This window comes from Apteryx rowi, unplaced genomic scaffold (genome assembly GCF_003343035.1).
Source record: "Apteryx rowi isolate R43461 unplaced genomic scaffold, aptRow1 scaffold_1017, whole genome shotgun sequence".
Lineage (NCBI taxonomy): Eukaryota > Metazoa > Chordata > Aves > Apterygiformes > Apterygidae > Apteryx > Apteryx rowi.
The window spans coordinates 6534-25207 of NW_020447217.1; the positions used below are offsets into that span (position 1 = coordinate 6534).

General features: G+C 58.9%; 2 protein-coding genes across 3 annotated transcripts in view; one reads left to right on the forward strand and one right to left on the reverse strand.

Moving 5' to 3' along the window:
• AP1M2 (adaptor related protein complex 1 subunit mu 2) overlaps positions 1-371 on the reverse strand; it is a gene marked incomplete at its 3' end in the record, with an annotated part of 4287 nt that extends 3916 nt beyond the window's left edge. Inside the window, exon 1 of the mRNA XM_026064750.1 lies at positions 339-371. Coding sequence (XP_025920535.1) covers positions 339-371 — 33 coding nt within the window. The remainder of the gene's footprint in view (positions 1-338) is intronic.
• A 1393-nt stretch (positions 372-1764) lies between these two features.
• SLC44A2 (solute carrier family 44 member 2) lies at positions 1765-16591 on the forward strand. 2 transcript variants are annotated; one of them, XM_026064660.1, is made up of 22 exons: positions 1765-2059; positions 3582-3630; positions 3761-3834; positions 4070-4154; positions 4281-4365; positions 4502-4624; positions 4814-4874; positions 5220-5343; positions 5726-5809; positions 6416-6528; positions 6737-6868; positions 7017-7116; positions 7242-7334; positions 7614-7698; positions 8075-8337; positions 8433-8527; positions 8992-9095; positions 9499-9572; positions 9825-9895; positions 10116-10204; positions 10633-10717; positions 11287-13193. In XM_026064660.1, the coding sequence occupies exons 1-22, from the start codon at positions 2023-2025 to the stop codon at positions 11406-11408; spliced, it is 2148 nt and encodes a 715-aa protein (XP_025920445.1). In that variant the 5' UTR covers positions 1765-2022; the 3' UTR covers positions 11409-13193. The 2 variants fall into 2 exon arrangements, with proteins under 2 accessions (XP_025920445.1, XP_025920455.1); XM_026064670.1 differs by lacking the exon at positions 11287-13193 and adding an exon at positions 13203-16591 and having other exon boundaries at positions 1768-2059.
• Positions 16592-18674: the final 2083 nt, after the last annotated feature.

An 18674-nucleotide genomic window follows, 5' to 3' on the forward strand; every position in this document is an offset into this window, starting at 1 on the left:
CATCCCTCCTGCCGGGGATCCCCATGGACCTGCATCCTTCTGGCCAGGGATCCCCATGGACCCGCATCCCTCCTGCCAGGGGTCCCATTCCCGGACCTGCATCCCTCCTCCTGGGGGTCCCCATGGATCCGCATCCCTCCGGCCAGAGGTCCCATCCCCGGACCCGCATCCCTCCTGCCAGGGATCCCCATGGATCCACATCCCTCCGGCTGGGGGTCCCATTCCCGGACATGCATCCCTTCTCCTGGGGGTCCCCATGGACCTGCATCCCTCCTGGGCTCCCATCCCTCCCACTCCCGGGGGTCCCCTCCCTGCATCCCCATCCCTCCCGGCGTCACCTCCAGGTCCCCATCCTGCCCGGAGACCCCCATTGCCGGTGTCAGCCCCTTTGGGGGGTCCCTGGGTTTGGGGACCATCAACCCCAGCCTGGAGCAGGAGCCGTGTCCCGGCCGGACRCCTCGGTATCCGTGGCACAGGCCTGGCGCGGGAGTGGGGGGTTGCGCAGCTCTGCCGTGCCTGGAGCATCCGGCAGCGTCGAGGCCCAGCTGGCTCCTGCCTCACACCCGGGGCCTCTCCCGCTCCGGGAGCCCGGGCAGGCGGCTCCTCCTGGCATCCTGGCAGCTCCGGCTGGGAACGGCGCCGGGGTCTCACTGCTCCTGGCTCGGGGGCTTCGCTCATGCCCGGCGGCACGCGAGCGGCCGGGCTGCCTGCGGGAACTGGCCCCGGCGCCTCCCTCGCCCGCAGGAACCGGCCGGCCCCGAGGATGCTCCGGGCTCCGCGGTGGCACCCGGCAGCCTCGGGGTCCCCCGAGCCCGGAGAGGGCCACRGGGCTTCCCACACTCGGGCGGAGGCCACGGGAACCAGGACGCGGCCCATTCCCGGGCCCCGGAGCRGCGGCCGCGAGCCAGGCGCCTTCGTCCCGCTTCGTTAGCGGCGCGACCGCGGGCGGCAGCTCCGGCGACCGTTTGCTGCCCGTCATTGTTCGCCGACATCCTGCCTGCGGCCGGGAGGGGAAGTCGCCACCGCCGCCGCCGGGGCGGCTCCGGTTTTCCCGTGGCGGCGGGACGCGGCCCAGCCGGCTCGGAGCGCCCGGCGAGGGCGAGGAGGAGGCGGCGGCAGCCCGGGAACGCCGCTCCGCGCCAGCACCCAACGGGCTCCCTCGAGCTTGGCTTGGCTCGGCCAAGCCGCAGCCGTTCCCAGGCCCGGACGGCTCCCGCGGGAAGGCGGCCGGTGCCTCGCTTCCCGCCGGGGCGATGCCCTTCCCTTTGCAACGCCGGGACCGAACCGGCCCCGATCCTGATCCCGATCCTGATCCCACCCGGCCCTTTCCGGGCGCCTCTTCTCTCCCCGGCCCTCGGTGCCGGTGGGAATCGCGGCCGGCCCCGACGTGGTGCCGTGGGTTTCTATTCCCGACCGCCAGCCCCGGCGTCTGGGAGTTATTTATTTACAGCCTAAATATAGCGAGGAGGGCGGCGAGCCGAGCCCGGCCCGGCCGGAGGGGGGTGAAAAGCCCTGTGTGTCCCGCGGCCGTAAACAAGCCGGCGCCCTGTCGGCTTCGCTCCGCGCTCCGGAGCCGCCGCTCGAGCCGGCACCTTGCAAAGAGGGAGGAAGTCGCCGGCTCGCACTGCCGGTTGGGGGAAAAAACACCCCGAAAGCGGGGTGAGGAGGAGGAGGAGGAGGAGGAGGAGGAGGAGGAGGCTGGCACCTGCGGCCGGGGGAGGGCTCGCATCCGCCTCCCGCTTCCTGGGCTCGGCTGCGCTTTGCACCGGCGGCGGCGGCAGCGGCGGGGGGAGCCCCGTTCCCGTGCCGGCGGGATCCGTGCGGCCATCCGGATCCGTGCAGCCGTCCGGATCCGCGGAGCCTTTAAAGGCGTTTGCAGGCCAGAGTTGTGCGTGTGCCGGTGGCTCGGCTCTGCTCGGCTCCGCTCGGCACGCGGGGAGCTGCGTCGCCGGGTCCGTCCGGCTCGCTCCGGCTCGTGCGGCGGCATCCCGGACGGGAACACGGAGCCGTGCGCCCACCGGCATGGCGAGGGACGCGGAGGGCGGCTCCGGCACGCGCGGTAAGGCCGGGCGCCCTCGGATGCGCCCGCTCCGGGATGCGGCTGCGGGTCGGGAGCGGGAGCGGGGCCGAGCCCTCGCCTGCGCCCGGGGGCAGAGCAAAGTAAACTGGGAAAGATAAGGAGGGGGGAAAAAAGCACGAAAGCGGCGGTTTTCCCGGTGTCCTCTTCCGCGGTCGGTGGGAAGGGCGTCTCCGGCGCTTGGTTAACGCCTAACGACTCCGGCCAGCACTGGACCGGGTCAACGAGTTCCGGCTCGGCCGCGGTTAGTCACCGTGCTTGGCTCGGCGTTCCCGGCCGGAGCGGCCGCACTGGCTCCGCGGGGCGCCCGGGGTGCGGCCGCCGGGAAGGGCCCCTTCTCCCGGGCGTCGCTGCCGGAGGTGCCGGCTGCTCCGCCGAGATTAGGAGCCGGAGAGGCCCCGGCTGGGAGGTGCAGGGTGGGAAGTCTCCGGGCGCTCGGCTCGGCGACAGCCACCTTCTCCGGGCACGGGATGCTCCGCGGGAAAACCCGCTGCCAGCGTCCCCGCCGCCCGGCTGAGACCGGCCGCGCTCGTGACGGCGCGGCCAAGCCGGCGCCCTCCGCCCGCTGGCGTCCCCAGGGAACGCGGGCATGGAGCTGGCCCAAATCCCACCCTAAAAATAAAACGGGAAAGGGGATGGCGTTGATCGCTGCTGCGAGCGGAGGCGGCCGGCGGCCTTGCTGCGGGGCGGGCGGGGGGGGGGGCAGCGCGCTTTGGGGCGCTTTGCTCCGTGCCAGCCTTGCTCCGCTCCTCCGGGCCCCGGCCCTCGGAGCGTTGCTGCCGCCCCGGTCAGGCCTCCGGCTGCTTTCTGGCTCCCGGGATTCGCCTGCCCGTCTCCCGGGCCTCACGGCGGGCCGGCTCCTCTAATGCCGCTGAAGCAGTTTGGGGAACTTCCATTCCTTTGGAAAACTCCCAGGAGCGGAATGGAAACACTTTCGGAGAGAACTGTTTGGAGAACTCCGTGGAAACTTGTTTTCCAGTCGGATAATTGTTTCCACGCCTGGAAACCGGAGGCATTGCAAGGAGAGAACCGGCACTCAGGGGTCATTTGCTCCGGATTCTCGCGCTCTCCAGCCCCTTGCCGGAGCTTCCCCGTGTCTGGCTCCCCGTGCCCGGCTGTTTGACCCTGTCGCTTGATCGCCTCCGGCAGCGGCTCGCTGCCGGGATCCGAGCAGGGCGTAGGAGGAAAACGCCGGGAGGCGAGGGGGGGGCGTGTGCCCGGACTGCGGAGGCTCCCGGGAGCTGCCCGGCGCGGGAACGCGTTATTCCACAGCCCCCGTAAATCCCGCCTGCGGCCTGGTCCGGCCCGGCCCGCTCCGAGGCGGCCGCGGGATGGCGGGAGCGTGCGGACGAGAGCTCCCTTCTCCTTCCCGGGGGCGCGGGGGTGGTTTCGGCGTTCCCGGAGCGCCCGCTGGGGAGGGCAGGAGGACAGGGAAGCCCATCCCGCCGTCCCAGCCTTTCCCGGCCGCTCTGCTTTCCGAGCACGTTTCTCCCCGTCTCCGCAGGGACGCCGCAGAAATATGACCCGACATTCAAAGGTCCCATTTATGACCGGTAAGAGCAGCCGCCGGGAGGTTCGGGCTGTTCCCTCGGAGCCGCTCCGGCAGCCGGGGGGAGGTTGGGCGGCTCCGGCAGCTCCGAGCCCCCGGCTCATGTCCCCTTCCCGCTCCGCTCCCTGGCTCAGGGGCTGCACCGACGTCGTGTGCTGCGTCCTGCTGGTCCTCGCCATCGTGGGCTACGTCATCGTGGGCGTCGTGGGTACGTCCCGCTCTTTCCCACCGTGCCGTTTCGGGGCGTTTTCCCACCGTGCCGGCCGCGCGAGGGCTCGGGGTGCCGGGAAGAGCCGGCGGCGGCAACGACGTTCCTTCCCCCGGGTTGATTTGGACGGGGAGCAGCAGGGTCCCGCCGGCGGCGAACGGCGCGTTGCGGGTCCGGCGCGGGAAAGCGGGGAGGAAAAGCCTCCCGGGTGACCGGAGCCGCTTTCTTTCCCCAGCCTGGACGCACGGAGACCCCCGGAAGGTGATTTACCCCACGGACAGCCGCGGGCAGTTCTGCGGCCAGCAGGGAACCCCCAACGAGTAGGTGCCTCSCTCCCGCCTCCTTCGGGCGCCGGCGATTGGGGACGGTGCCCCGACGGGCGCGCGGGCGATGCCGGGGCGGTCCCGGAGCCTGACGCATCCGTCTGTCTGTCTGTCCGTCTGCAGGAACAAGCCTTTCCTCTTCTACTTCGACATCGTGAAGTGCGCCAGCCCGCTGGTGCTGCTGGAGTTTCAGTGCCCGACCACGCAGGTACCGCGTGTTCCCGCTCCCGGCGTTCCCGCGCCGGGGCGCTGCCGACGGAGGAGCCGGGCGCGCTCCGGCGGTGGTGGGGGAACGGGGCTGCGCGCCGCCCCCGGACTCGCGCCCGCTCTGCTAACGCTTCCAGATCTGCGTGAGCCGCTGTCCGGATCGGTACCTCACCTACCTGGGAGCCTACAGCGCCGGCTCTCCCGGAGACCTGGAGTACTACCGGCAGTTCTGCGTCCCCGGCTTCAGGAACCTGCGGAAGGTGGGTGGCCGGARCCGGGAGCCCGGCCTCGGTGCCCGTGGCGGGAATCGCTTCCCAAACGCCACGACGGGCGATTTTTGTTTGCTTTTCCTTCCTTTCGGTGTTTCCTTCTCTGCCTGCATCCCGGCGCGCCGCGATTCCCCACCTGCGGGTTGACCTCCGGCTTGTCCGTCTCTCTCGCTCTTCCAGTCTCCCATCGAGGTGCTGAAGGATAAGGAGTGTCCGGCCATGCTTATTCCCAGCACGCCACGTACGTCGGGGGCGTTAGGGCCGATTTGCAAACCGCGACCCTGTTTGCCCCCGGGTGCCCTCCCGCCGCGGCTTCCCTGGGACCGGGAGGGAAAGGGATTCCCAGGAAGGGATTCCCAGGCGGGATTCCCAGGCGGGATTCCCAGGCGTTGCTCCCTCGCGCCGGGGCCAGGGACAGCTCCTTCCCGGGAGCCTCTCGGGACATGGGACGGGAGCAGCCGCGCAGGTCGGGCCGTCCCTTTTCCATTTCCCACGTCCCTTTTCCGGTCCCTGCTCCCGCCGGCGCTCCTCGGCCTCGGCGCCGCGCTCGCCGCCCTCCCTGACGCCCCCCGTGCCTCTCGCGCAGTGGCTCGCCGCTGCTTCCCCGCCGTGCACGCCAAGAAAGGCGTCATCATGGTCGGCAACGAGACAACCTACGACGACGGCCACGGGCGCCGCAGGAACGTGACGGAGCTGCTGGAAGGGGCCAAGTGAGTCATCGGCCTCCCCAGGAAGCGGCGCGCCGCTCCGCTCGCGAAACCGCCCGGGAAACTGCCCGTGCCGCCACGGTCCYGGCCGCTAAAATCCGCAGTAATGACCGTAATAGCACGGCAGGGATGCGGCTGCCCCCGGGGAGCCTCCTGCTTGCCACGAGCTGCTCCGCTGCTGCTGTATTCCCGATAGGAGAAACGCGCGTTTTCCTGTGCCAGCGCTCCGGGATCACGCGAATTTACTGATTAACGAGCCTAAATGGAGGAGGGGGCGAAGGGAAAGCGCCTGGCTCAACGCTGCCGCAAGCCCGGCGGCTGCAGTCGGATTTTTGCAGCGGGTCTGTTTTTCGGATTGTTTTTTTTTTTTTCTCTCTCATTCCAGAAAAGCAAATGTGGTTCTGGAAGCAAGACAACTGGCCATGAAGATCTTTGAAGATTACACGGTTTCCTGGTACTGGATAATAATGTGAGCAGGGAGCTGCCGGGCTGCGCTAATGCACACGCCGAGCGGCGGCTGCGTTTAAGCGAACGTTGGGCGAAGCTTGTGAATGACCAGCAATGGTTTGGGGGGGTTTTTTGTTTTTTGGTTTTTTTAATCGTTTGCATAATTTCCCCGCAAATTTACTAATAGTGAAAGGGTGGGAGGAGACGAAAACAGAGCAGGCTCGAGCGGCGGCGCGGCTGGGATCTAGTCCCACGCAAGGAGGGGAGAAGAGGCGGCAGTGTCTGCTCGTTGGATTCCCTCTGCCAAATGAGCTCGTCCTGGGGGGACCAGCCGTCTCCTGGCGGATTTGGACAGGCCCTGACGGACTGACCTCCCCCCTTTGCGGAGCACGGAGGTCCGCAGAAAGAAGAGAGGGGACAGGCTATTTAGGGGCAACTTTATTTGGACTCTGCTCACGCTGTGCCTGCTCCGCCGTTGATTTCCTTTCTTAAGGACGTCGCTCCGGCCTCGTCATTAAAGCTTGTTTGAGAAATGAGGAGGGATGGGTGGATTGAGGGAAGAAAGCCGGGGCGAAGCGGTGGCCTCGCCTGGGTTTCCCACGTTCTCCCTCTGCTTCGCTTTCCGCAGAGGCCTGGTGATCGCGATGGTGGTCAGCTTCATCTTCATCGTGCTGCTGCGGTACCTCGCCGGGATCATGGTGTGGGTGATGATCGTGATGGTGATCCTGGTGCTGGGTTACGGTGAGCGGCAACCCCAGCGTGCGGCACGTCCTCCTCCTTTCCCTCGGCGTCTTTAGCCGTCCGAAGCGTAAGCGGGACTTGCACCAACAGAGTTTATACGCAACGTCCCTCCAGGCTTGTTGTACCCAAACGTTGGTGGGACTAAGCAGCGGCGCCAACGTCTTGGTCTTTCAGCGCTGACATGACAGTTTTCTACCGTTCGCCGCAGGAATCTTCCACTGTTACATGGAATACGCTAAGCTGAAAGGGGAAGCCGGCTCCGACATCTCCCTGAAGGACCTGGGCTTCCAGACGGACCTCCGCGTCTACCTTCACCTGAGGCAGACCTGGCTGGCCTTCAGTGAGTCCCCGTCCTCGTCCTCGCGCCGGCCCGCTGCGTCCCCCGCGCCGGCGGAGAGCGGTGGCCTTTCCCGTGCTGCCTCCGGGCTGGGGGTCCYGGTGCGGGAAGCCGCGCGCGGCGCTACCGGGATCTCCCTCCTCTCTTCCAGTGATCATCCTGTGCATCGTGGAGGTGGTGATCGTGCTGCTGCTCATCTTCCTCCGCAAGAGGATCCTCATCGCCATCGCGCTCATCAAGGAGGCCAGCAGGTGCCTGGGGCTGGGGGCTCCGGAGAGGCTGCTCCGCGCAAGGAGCCGTTCCCCCCGCTGACGAGGGTTTCCCTGTCGCCGCGAGGGTTTGCCCGGCTTTCAACGGTCCCCCCTCTTCCTCGCAGGGCTGTCGGCCACATCATGATGTCGCTGCTGTTTCCTCTGTGCACCTTCTTCCTGCTGTGCCTCTGCATCGCCTACTGGGCCAGCACCGCCGTGTATCCTCCTCCCCGCGCGTCCCCCCCGGGGGAAGCAGCTCACTCGGAAACCAGAGGTCTTCCAGGGCGCTGGAAACGCCGCGGAGCTAGTGATGCATCTGCTTCCGAAACTTAAGTCAGCTTAAGTCTCTAGCTCTAACTTAAAAACAGAAAAACAAACAAACAAACAAACAGTGGAGAAGCAATTACAAAAAGGTGGCGAGAGCAGCTCTGAGCGGGATACACCGAGTTCTGCTCTGGTTTTCCCAAAACTGCATCTCCTTAACCGCTGCTCTCTAGTTTCCTGTCGACCTCCAATGAGGCTATCTATAAGGTGTTTAACGAGACCGCGTGCCAGTTTTCCGGGCGGACCTGCGAACCAGAGGTGAGGAAGTCCTGGGAAACTCCTGAGAACGCTGCGCTCAGTCTGTCAAGGATAAGGTCATTTATTATATTAAAAATACTTTGGTGGCTATTCCAGCCCGCACATTCTTCCAGGTGGAAATTCTGGATTTCCGACCTCATTTACATCAGGTTATGATTTTCCCTCAAGCTGTTGTAGGTACAAAGCTCATCTTTTAGCCTGAGCAAGCGGCATATTCAGGCAAGCGTTACGGAGTGAAAAGTTAAGCAACGTAATAGTTTCCGAAACCCACGACTCAGGGACTTGCTTTGGATTGACCAAAAAGTCCTGCCCGTCCGCCTTCCTCCGTGGCTCTCGCCGCTGCGGCGCCTTGAGTCCTCTTTCGTCTTCCCTCCAGACGTTCAACATGAGCAACGTCACCAAGGCGTGCCCGGACGCCCAGTGCCTCTTCGCGTTCTACGGGGGCGAGACGGCCTACCACAAGTACCTCATCGTCTTCCAGTTCTACAACGTCTTCATGTTCTTCTGGCTGGCCAACTTCGTGATCGCGCTGGGCCAGGTCACGCTGGCGGGGGCCTTCGCGTCGTACTACTGGGCCTTCAAGAAGCCCGACGACATGCCCGCCTTCCCCCTCTTCTCGTCCTTCGGCCGCGCGCTCAGGTAGGCGCCGGCGTGGTGCCGGAGGAGGCTCGCCAAAGCGTTCTCGCCTTCTTGACGTCTTCCGCCCCTAACCTGAGCGGTCTCCCCTGGGGCAGGTACCACACCGGCTCGCTCGCCTTCGGGTCCCTGCTCCTCGCCATCGTCCAAGTCATCCGGGTCACTCTGGAATACCTGGACCACAGGCTGAAAGGTACCTACGTCGGAACGGTCTTTAGATGAACAAGGTCTCCGTTATTTCATTAGTGTCAAAACTGATGACTAATCCAGAGGAGTAATTTCAGTATTTAGGTAGAGAATAAAGGTTTTCCCTTTCCCTGGTCATCTCTTTCTCCAAGAGATGCTTCCCAGGGCAGAAGCCAAGGACTTGGCGGCCAGGCTAAGTCGACCAGCTGGTTCTGGGGCTCTTGCGCAGGTGCCACCAAAGTCTTGTTGTAGCCACGTGGTGCTACAGACCATGGAACGTGAAGGAAAGGAAGCTCCGGGATAGAAACGGCTCGGGAATGTGCTCGGGGAGGCTGCGTGTGAAGGCGTGACGGGGGAGCAGGGGGGCGTCTTTCCTTAGGGATTTTGAAATCCGCCAAGTCGCTTCTCTAAGAAAAGACGTCTTTCGTTTTGGCCTCTTGTCCTCCGCTGTGTCCGGTGCTGCTCCTCCAGCTGCGGATAATAAGTTTGCCAAGTTCCTCCTGGGCTGTCTGAAGTGCTGCTTCTGGTGCCTGGAAAAATTCATCAAGTTCCTGAACAGAAACGCGTATATCATGGTAAGAACCTCCCGTCAGAAGGGCCAAAAGGCCGAGAGCGGGGCGGTCTCGGCATACCTGGAGGTTTTGAAACGTCGTGGAGAGCGGCGTCTCCCGATTTTCACTGGGAAGTGAAGTGTTTTGGCATTTCCCAGCCATTTCACTGGAAAATCTCGTCCTTAGCTGTGCGGCTTTGCCTTTGGCTCGGACCTTCTCAGAGACCCCGGGTGGGTTCAGCTTTAGGTGTCCACGGTTTGGATGCTCTCAGTTGAGAAAGAGGCACTTCCGGGGCGTGATTTATCTCAACCGTTTGGACTTTTACTTAAAGATGAGATTAATTGCACCCGCTTCTTGCTCGGAGGCAGTGAATTCCCTGCAACTCCGTTCCCTTTTCTCCGTGCCTTTTTCTGTGATCCCCCTCTAGATTGCCGTCTACGGCACCAACTTCTGCACTTCTGCCAGGAACGCCTTCTTCCTGCTGATGAGGAACATCATTAGGTAAGATCCCGGCAAGCGCAGGGCCTCCGCTTTTGGAAGGCTGGCCTAAGAGGAACTTGGTTATTTCAAGGTCCTCTGCGGTGCCGGAGATAACGCAGATGTCCGCGCTGCGCGTCTGCCCTGCCTGCAGGCGCCCGTCGAGTCTCACGCGGGGTTTTGCTGGGGGCACTCGCGTGCGCTCCTCCTTCCTCCTCCTCTTCCCACGCCGCTCTCTGAACGGAGGGCGGATGCTCATCTCTCCTTCGTTTCCAGGGTGGCCGTTTTAGATAAAGTCACGGATTTCCTGTTCTTCCTCGGGAAGCTCCTCATCGTGGGCAGCGTCGGTGAGTGTCCGGGGCTGCGAGCTCCTCCTCGGGGCTCGTCTGCTGCGGCGCCCTCGTGCAGCCCGGCCAAACCTCTGCGAAACCTCTCCTCTCTTCGCCCCTGCCCCCAAAAACCGTTCCTTTCGGTTACCGCTGTTTTACGTCTCCTTCCCCCCGCCCGTTTCCTGCCCTCCTCGTTCGGCTGGGTTTCCTGAGCGCTCGGCGTTGTTTTGTTTTCTAGGAATCCTCGCCTTCTTTTTTTTCACCCACCGGATAAAACTGGTTCAAGACACGGCGCCACCCCTGAATTACTACTGGGTCCCTATTCTGGTGAGCTGCTTTCTCAGCTTTCGGTGAATTTAGAAGTGACGGGGGGGGAAAAAAGTAAATGAATCCTTCATGCTCCTCTAGAAGGCCTCGAAGAAACACTGCTCCCCGCGCCCCTTCCGAAGGGCCGCCTCCGGGAAGGCGTTTTTGCCGTTCCCGCTGAAATGGGTCCTCGCTCCGGCCGAAGAGGCGGCTCTGCCCGTTCGGCCCTGCCAAAGGGACGGAGCCGACTGGCCCGGCCGCCCTCCACGGCTGCTGCTGGGACCTTCTGCCCCCGGTCGGGCTGCTCTGCGCTGCCCGTCCATCCGTCCGTCCCTTCCCGCATCTCCTCCCGCCCCCGGCAGGATCCGGGATTCAGCGGGTTTCCTCGTTGGCGTTAACGGGTCCGGGGTTGCCGGTCGGAAAGTTTGACCGCGCGGTTTCTCCTCCAGACGGTGATCGTGGGCTCCTATCTCATCGCGCACGGGTTCTTCAGCGTGTACGGCATGTGCGTGGACACGCTCTTCCTCTGCTTCTGTAAGTACCCGCTCCGAAGGGGCGATTCCCCTTCGGATGAACTGCCAGGGTTCCCCCGGGAGCTGTGCGCCTCCGTTCCTGCACGCAAAACCAGCGCCGATATATATATATATATATATATATATATATATATATATATATATATACATTTTTTTAAGCCTAACGCGTTTCTGAGGGATGCAAGAACTAACCCTTCCATTCTGTCTATAGCCGTAAAGTTTTCTCGCGCTTTTTCCTTTCGCCAGCTCCTCCTTGCGTTCTCACAAGCGTCTCCTTTCCCTTCCGCCCGCTGCAGCGGAAACCTACAGCCTGTCGTTAGGTCTCCCGCAATCTCTTGTTCTCTCTGTTTTGGTGCTTTGGTCTTGGTGGGATCTCACTGCAACTAACGTTAATTTTCCTTTTTTTTTTTTTTTTTTTCCTTCTTCTTTTTTTCCTTTTCTTTTTTTCCCCCCCTCGTGCCTCCCTTCACTTGTTATCCTCCTCTCTCATCTTCGCTGTGCCTTTCCCCGGCTCTTCTGCTACTTCTTATTCTCCCCATCGTGGCTGCTTCTTCCTGGGGTTGCGAAAAGGCGAAGATCTGGAGAGGAACGATGGATCTCCCGAGAGGCCTTACTACATGTCCCCCGAGCTGAGTGAGATCCTGCTGAAGGGGAGCCTAGTGCCCTCCAAAAGCGCCGACAGCCAAGGCTAGGGCTGCCGCGGCGAGCGGGGCCGGCGCGCGCGGGGGGCTCGAGGGCGGCTCTCGGCCACCCAGCCAGGTCCTGCCCAAGCAGCCTTCTCTGGGGGCGCCAGGCAGCGGCAGCAGCCGCGGCGGCGGTGCGCGTTTTTTTCCCGGCGGGATGCCCTTCGGCGGGGGGGTGCCGACGTCCCGCGACCGACCGTTGCGTCCAGCCTGTCCTCCTGCCCAGTAACGAATATTCTTGTGTCGAAAGAGGAGCTGTCGGTGCCGCGGGCGTCACCTGGGACAAACGCGGGTGCCGCTCRGCCGAGCGGCGACGCTCCCTTCCGAAGCCGGCAGCCCAAACCGGCTTTGCACGCGTGCGGGCGCCGACGCAGAGCTTTGTTTTGCTTTTGAGCAGAGATCTTTGTTCCTAACCAGCGACTGTAAAAAAAGGGTGCGGGAGCTATTCCGCAGCGCCCCTGCGCCGCTCCGTCTCGCCTTCACTCCGCAGGGAATCGTCCCTCGTGGCGGGGCGAGGGTTTGCGGAACGGGACGAGTGGGTACAGCAGCCAGAAAACCAGTCTGCCCTGGATGCAGCTCTGCTTTCCCCTCTTTGTTCTGCCTACAAGCAACGCGCCGCTTTGCTCGCCTACTCTTTCTATGCAAAATCGGTTGGCAGACTCGAGGGCTTCTTTATGAGATGCCATTTACTTCGCTTTTATGTCCGTTGCGTCAGCAACGTGTTAGTCATAAACCGGAGCTTTTCACAGCTGGCGACCTGTAGCTGCCATTTCCTCACACCGTCGTTTCAGGAGAGTCCAAAGGAGATCCTGGCGGCTCGTTTGGTCACCAGCTATAAGCTGCTAAAATTAAGTCGTTGCAGCTTAACCCGTTTAGGAACCTCTGAGCGCGTTTCTCCCGCTGATCGCGCGGGAACCGGGCAGGAGCCGCCGAGCGAGGCCATCTGCAAGGCAGCTTCTGCGACTCCTTTAATTGCTAGCCCGTCCGTCAAGGGAAGGTGCTATCTAATGGAAAGCCATAAGCATCCCTGGCGGCGGGCCCGCTGCTAATGGAGGGGGAGACCAAGGGGAAGCAGCGCCTTAAACTGGCGGTTATTACGCCAGGGAGGGATTACGGCTAGCAAAATCACGCAAAAAGTCTAAAGTTTGACTCAAAGGCAGTTTGTGAGGTTTGCAACCCCTAAAGCGAAAGCTCGCAGAACACAGCCTGGATCCTCACCTCGTTTTCCCCCTCTTAATAGGCCAGGGATGACAGAGACTTAAAAAATCCCTGCAGTCTTGGCGATTCTGCCTGCACGCCATCGGCTCTCGTATTACGAACGTGCGCGCAGAGATCCTGTCCTTCGAGCATTATCCTCGGAGGACAAAGACGTACTGTTACCGCTCGTATTTTCCTCGCGGTGCCACGTCCCTTCCCGACTATTCCAGGGCTTTTTCTCTGAAGCTGGTGCTTTGCGGGGTTTTCTCAGCCGCGGCTTTCCCGCAACTTCTTGCCGGAGCAGCTGCTTTGCTTTGAACGGCTAGAGGCCAAACGGYGTGTTCTGCGCTGGGAATACACCTAATTATCGCGTAGGCGCAGCGTGTTGACATGGGCGCTGCGCACTGGGCCAGCGGCGCCGAGCAGGCGCCGAGCGGATCGCTTCACGCCCCCGTCGCGGGCCGCGGCTCGCCGGGTCCCGGGGGGGACCCTGGCCGTGCAGCGATTAACCCTTCCCCTCGCCGCGGGAAAACCCCGCGGTTTTCCTTCCGCCACGGTGTTTGTAACCCCCTCCCTGCCGCGCGGGGGGCAATTCTGTCTTTGCAGTGGAAGACCTGGAGCGTAATGACGGCTCAACCGAAAAGCCTTACTTTATGTCGCCCAATCTGAAAAAGCTTCTGAAGAAGACCAACAAAGGTCAAACGGATGCGTAGAGCCTTCCTTTTCCTTTCCGTGCCTCCTTTTTGCACTCCCGCTCTCGGAGCAAAGCCGCGTGGATAACGTACAGCGCTAAGCACCATTTGTCCAGTATGAAAACGTTGTTAACGGCGCCCAAACTGCAGCCTCCTTTACCCGGTTTAACACGTAGTGCCTCCGCAGCGGGCGAGGGTTCCTTCAGAGCGGCAGAAAGAGGGGTGGTTTTAAGAAGGTTTTGCTCTTTCCTCACGTCAGGGGAACGGATTATGGTTAAGGATTCAGTTTTAAATCACCACGGTTGCTAAGCAAAAACTGTTCCCGTGCGCCCGTCGCTGCAGAACCCGTCACAGCCCAAACCCCCCTGGGCCCAAGGGAGTTCGAAAGCCGAACCGGGGCGCTTGCGGCCGCCGAGCGCCTCCGAAACGCGCCCGCAATGGAGCTTAGTCTTCAGGGCTGCCAAGCCAACGCCAAGGCGAGTTTAAAGTAAAATTACTAAATCCAGTTATACTAGTTTTTTTAAAAAAAAAAAAAAAGATGCCATTACCGTGTCCATTAAAAGTCAACTGTGTTAAATTGTCTCTTAGTGCTTGACTAAACTCTGCTGCTGCAGTGACCGGCAGGCAGGTGTGAACGACAGCTTTAGGCAGTGGGTTTCGACTTTTTGCGCTTGCAGCCCCCCAAAATATTTCAGTGCGGTTGTTGATTCCTACACAGGGAATTTAAACCTACTGATAATAGGCTTGCTTTCCTTGCTACGTTTTGGAGACTTCTTAGGGAGCTATTTTGGGGTTTTGCTAATCACGGATTAGAGAACTAATTCTCTTGGCGATATGTTGATTAATGTTCTTACACCCGTGTACGAACGGTGAAGGTGGAAAGGAAATTATTGGCGAAAGACTAAGACTTGTGCGTTACAGGACCGTGCCAAATGTCCAGCTAAACAGGTGGAAGTGCGAGCATTTGGGTGCCATCAGGGATGGACGGACGGATGCTCTGTGTATTTATTTCCTCTTTCTGACATGACTGAGAGCCTGGAAGCATGCTTCTGCCAACTCCCCGGAAAAAAAATCCTGCGTTATATATTTTTTTAAATTGCAGTTTTGCAATGAAGAGTCCCCGACAGGCAAAATGCCATTAGCTAATTGTGTTTGACAATGTGAAGGATTTATCCCCCCCCCCGATGCATGGTAAAGGAGTCATGTATACAGCCTTTTTCAGTAACCTCGTTAATTAACATGAGGTCATTTTAAACAAACCAAAGGACCAACGAGCAAGGTTGCCTTACGTTCGGAGACGCCGCGGCGCTCTGAACCTGTAGCTAACCGGCGTTTCCAGCAGGAAGGTCCAGATCTTTGGCAGCTTTCGTGAAGAAAGAGGAGATTTTTGAGCAGACCGAGGGAGGTTAGCACAGCAGCGTCCCGAGCGCTCTGAAAACCCACTATCACGATAAAATACCTGGTAGGGCCGACTGAGCGCTCTTCCTCGCTCCGGCCCCGAGCGGGATTCGGTGCCTGGAGGGAGCCCGGCTCCCAGGGAAGGCACGGATGCGGCGGGGCCGGACAGGAGGGCGGTCGGAAACCCAGCTCGCGGGCCAAAAACCATTTTGTGGTCTTGCTCTCGGTAATGGGGAACTACGGGTCCCACTTCTGCTAGTAAAGAGGAGGCTTCCCTGGGTATTGGGCAACATGACGAATGCGACTGTATTTTATTCTGTCGAAAAATAAATGCAGTGAGGCGGACAGTTTAAAGAGCTTCCAAAGCATGTGGGAGGCCAGCGGTATCAGGAGGCAGTATGGGGTTATATGTACCTCTTTATTTTAAATTAAAAAGTGCAAAAACTCCTTGCAAACGTTTGAATTTGGTTAGCCATGTGTAACTTTAATTAGTGCTAAAGGATATAATTTGCTTTTTATACATATTTCTAGTAATCTTTAGACCCCTGTAGTATTTTTGTAAGATATAAGAAATGTTTTATAACTGAACTATTAAATGTTTTGCAGTTTTGTATATTTTGTTTACTAACTGTTGCCCATTAGTTTCAGTACTGTACAGGCCTACAATGCTCCTTCCAGTTAATCACCTTAGCCGTTACCATGAACGATGTCTTTCAGCACTGCGTTTGTGACAGATCTTTAAATATATATGTTCTTGTGTGTCTATCAACATCCTAAGATTTAACTTCTGCCTAACTAACTGCCTTCTTTGGGCTGCATACTCCAAATATTATGCCTCGCAAAGCTACCGTACCACCAACTTCTCTCAAAGCTTATCACAGGTGTAGGAGGATTTCTACATTTATTGGAAATAAAATGYGGTAGTTTCTTTAAGCACCTTTTCCCTCAGTATAACAGAGAACCCTACGCATGAGCTAGCTCTAGCCGATCCAATGCTAAGTGGGGAGGAAATGGAAAAAGCATAGGCATTAAAAAGGAGGCGCCTCCTTACAGTTCAGGATGGGCGGTCAGCAGATAAGCAGAAACAGTTACAGGAACGTATTTGCTTTACAGCTACTCTGGCACCTCCRGGAAAGGGCTTGCAAAGCATTTTCCACAGTGTGGTGTTGGTCCTGGATTTTTTTCTTCCCTTCTCTGGCATTTTTGTGTAGGTTTTGATCTTTTTTTTTTTTTTTCCCCCCTGTTTGAAATCTTTGTGTAGAGGGTGAGTTTTGCTGCCTGCTCCTTCACTTTAGCTATTGTCTTTTTATATCAAGACTCTTTGGCTAAAGCAAAACGGCAAATCTTCCATTAAATGAGTTTTGRGGAAAAATCTTCACAGAATCACGCAGGTGAGGAAAGCTCTGTCTGACTCACTTCTACGCTGTGGCAGGATTCTCGCGTCCAGCTAGGCTTTACTCGATGRCTCCCACTGTTTCTTTCTGGAAGCACGGACAACCATCCGGCTGATCCGTGTGCATGGGAGCACTGCTCCCTACACCGAAGCTGCATACTTTAAGCCATTGTTTGTCTTTAAGAACAATTACTCTCTTTTCTGCCTTACRCGGCACTTCTTTTGCCCCTGTCAACCATGCATGCTCCTCTTTATTCCCTGGAATCAGGCAGGAGTGATCCCGCAATGGCAAGCTGCCACTGCTGAGACCTGCAGGGCTGGTGTTCCACGAAAACACTCCTTCCTTTTTTAATGCATTTCTCAGAGGCGTTAACTACTTGTACTATGCACTGGGGCTCCTATGCAAATACATACCTCCCGCTGGATTGTACGTGTGTTTTTCCAATGTCATATGTGATAGTTGTATCGATGTCAGCATTCCAACCGCAAATAAAGTGCCTATTTAGACCTCACTTCCGTGGAGTAGTTCCTTCAGGTTTCTGACTCACTGCAAACAATTTATCACGTTCCCTTCCGTGTACCGATCCAGAGTGGGTGGGGTGGGAAGGGACCTCTGGAGATCACCTCGTCCAACCCCCCTGCTCAGAGCAGAGCTGCTCTTCCCATCATGAGAAATAGGTACAAGCAATATTGCTTGAATTCTGTAAAGCTTCCAGATTTTCAAAGGGGGTGGTGAAAAGACATGGCAATATTAAGGCCTGGACTTAAAAAAAAATAAAAAAAAAAAGTTTCAGCAAAATTTGAGTGATGGAAAATAAATACACAGTTAAGGCGTACATGCGACCTGTCCTTAGTTCTGTGCTCCGTGGAGGTAGCCAGGGCCGCTGGGGATAAACTGCGTTTGCGGTGAGATGTGGATGCGCTGAACGGGCGCCAGGCTTCGATCCAGGGTGCGCCAGCGAGGGTCTCCGCTGCGGGGGGACGCGGGGGCCTCTCGCCGCGCACAGGGGCTCTGGCCTGATCGGGTAAGGAAAGGTAAAGAGTGTTTTCATACGAGCGATCATGCGGTAAAACTTACCCGGCGTGAGGTTTTCTTTCTGCAAAACAGGCTGCGGTAGTTAGTTCCTGTTCAGCACGGCTCACTTGAAACGTGGCTTTTGCCAAAAGCAGGCACTAGCCTCTGCAGCGTTTCTCACGTGTTCTGTCCAGTGGTGCAGAACATTTGGAGAAAAAGCTGAGCGTGACTGTGTGGGTATTACCCATGCAGCTGGCCGGCGCCCAAAATAAGGCTGTTAAATTTGCTTCGGCACACACCTTACACTACTTCCTATTTTCAGTTTTGGGCTTCAGTAACTTTATTTTTTTGAATAGGCACAAGATAGTGTCAAGCAGCCTTAGAACCACATGGGACAGCGTTCTCGATCATTAWTCTACTAAGTTTAATAGACTTTTCTCTTAAGGAGCTAACATTCATTTGGATGGTTGTGATTATTTAGGCTTACAGCTGAGTTCAACAGAAATAAAAGACGTTTTTGAGCTCATTTGCTGCTGTGTTGCAGTGGAGGAAGGAACTTGCTGACAAGGCAGGAGAAAGACCGTGGGTTCATTCTGCCTCCCGAAGCCTTGAGTTTCATGCCAGGTTAATTACAGTACCATAAAAGTATGTAACAAGAGGTTGTTCATCTCTTCCACATCCCTCTGACTGCCGCAACGGAGGACTCTTGCAGGCAGTTCCCCCTTCCTATCCTGTTACACCATTAGCACGGAAAGCATCTCTCTCCCGGCCGGCTGGCACCCTCTGCTGCTGCACAAACACATCGCAGGCCGCAGCGTCGGGGAGGGTGACATCCCTTCAGCGGCCGCGCTGCGCCTCATCRCTCCCCTGCCAGCAAGCCTCTCTTTGCTTCTTTTCTCAAAAACGGTGGAATTGTGTCCAACCGGGGAAACCTTGCTAAAGGCAGGCTGCAACTGTTTGCCTGGGCTCAGATTTCTGCAGGCCACACGTAAGGAAAAGCGTCCCCGGGAGCCACCTCCGCCGTGGAAAAACTGGAAATCAGCGTGGCTGGTCTCGCTGCACGCGTGGACCGTGGTTTGGCGTGTGACCTTGGCTGTTAGCTCAGCTAATCTCATCTCCCAGAAACTCCAGAGGTGACTCAAAACAGGGAGGCATTGGCCGCACGGCCTGGTTAAACTGGAAAGCGTGGCGGGCAACGGGGGTAAGAGCGCGGAGGAGAAGGTGAAGAGATCTTTATGGCGTTCTCCGCTACCCGCGGTGGCTCCTGCTTGGCAGCGTGACGCGTACAAGCACCGTCAGCACATCTTAACTTTGCTCCCTGCATTTGGGACATCCAAGTCATTCAGACCCTTGCACAGAGCCCGTCTGGGCCAGCTGGCTCGCAGAGGCAGCTGCCCTCCAGTAAAGCTCCCCGATCCTTTTCCCCTCAAAACCAGACTTTTCCATCCTTACTTTCCCTCTTGCTCCCAGCCTGGAAAAACGACAGGGAGGTAACAAGAGGTGATACCCCTCAGGGTGCCGCGATCCCCCTCAGAGTGCCGCGATTCCCTTCAGGGAGCCGCGATTCCCCTCAAGGCGCC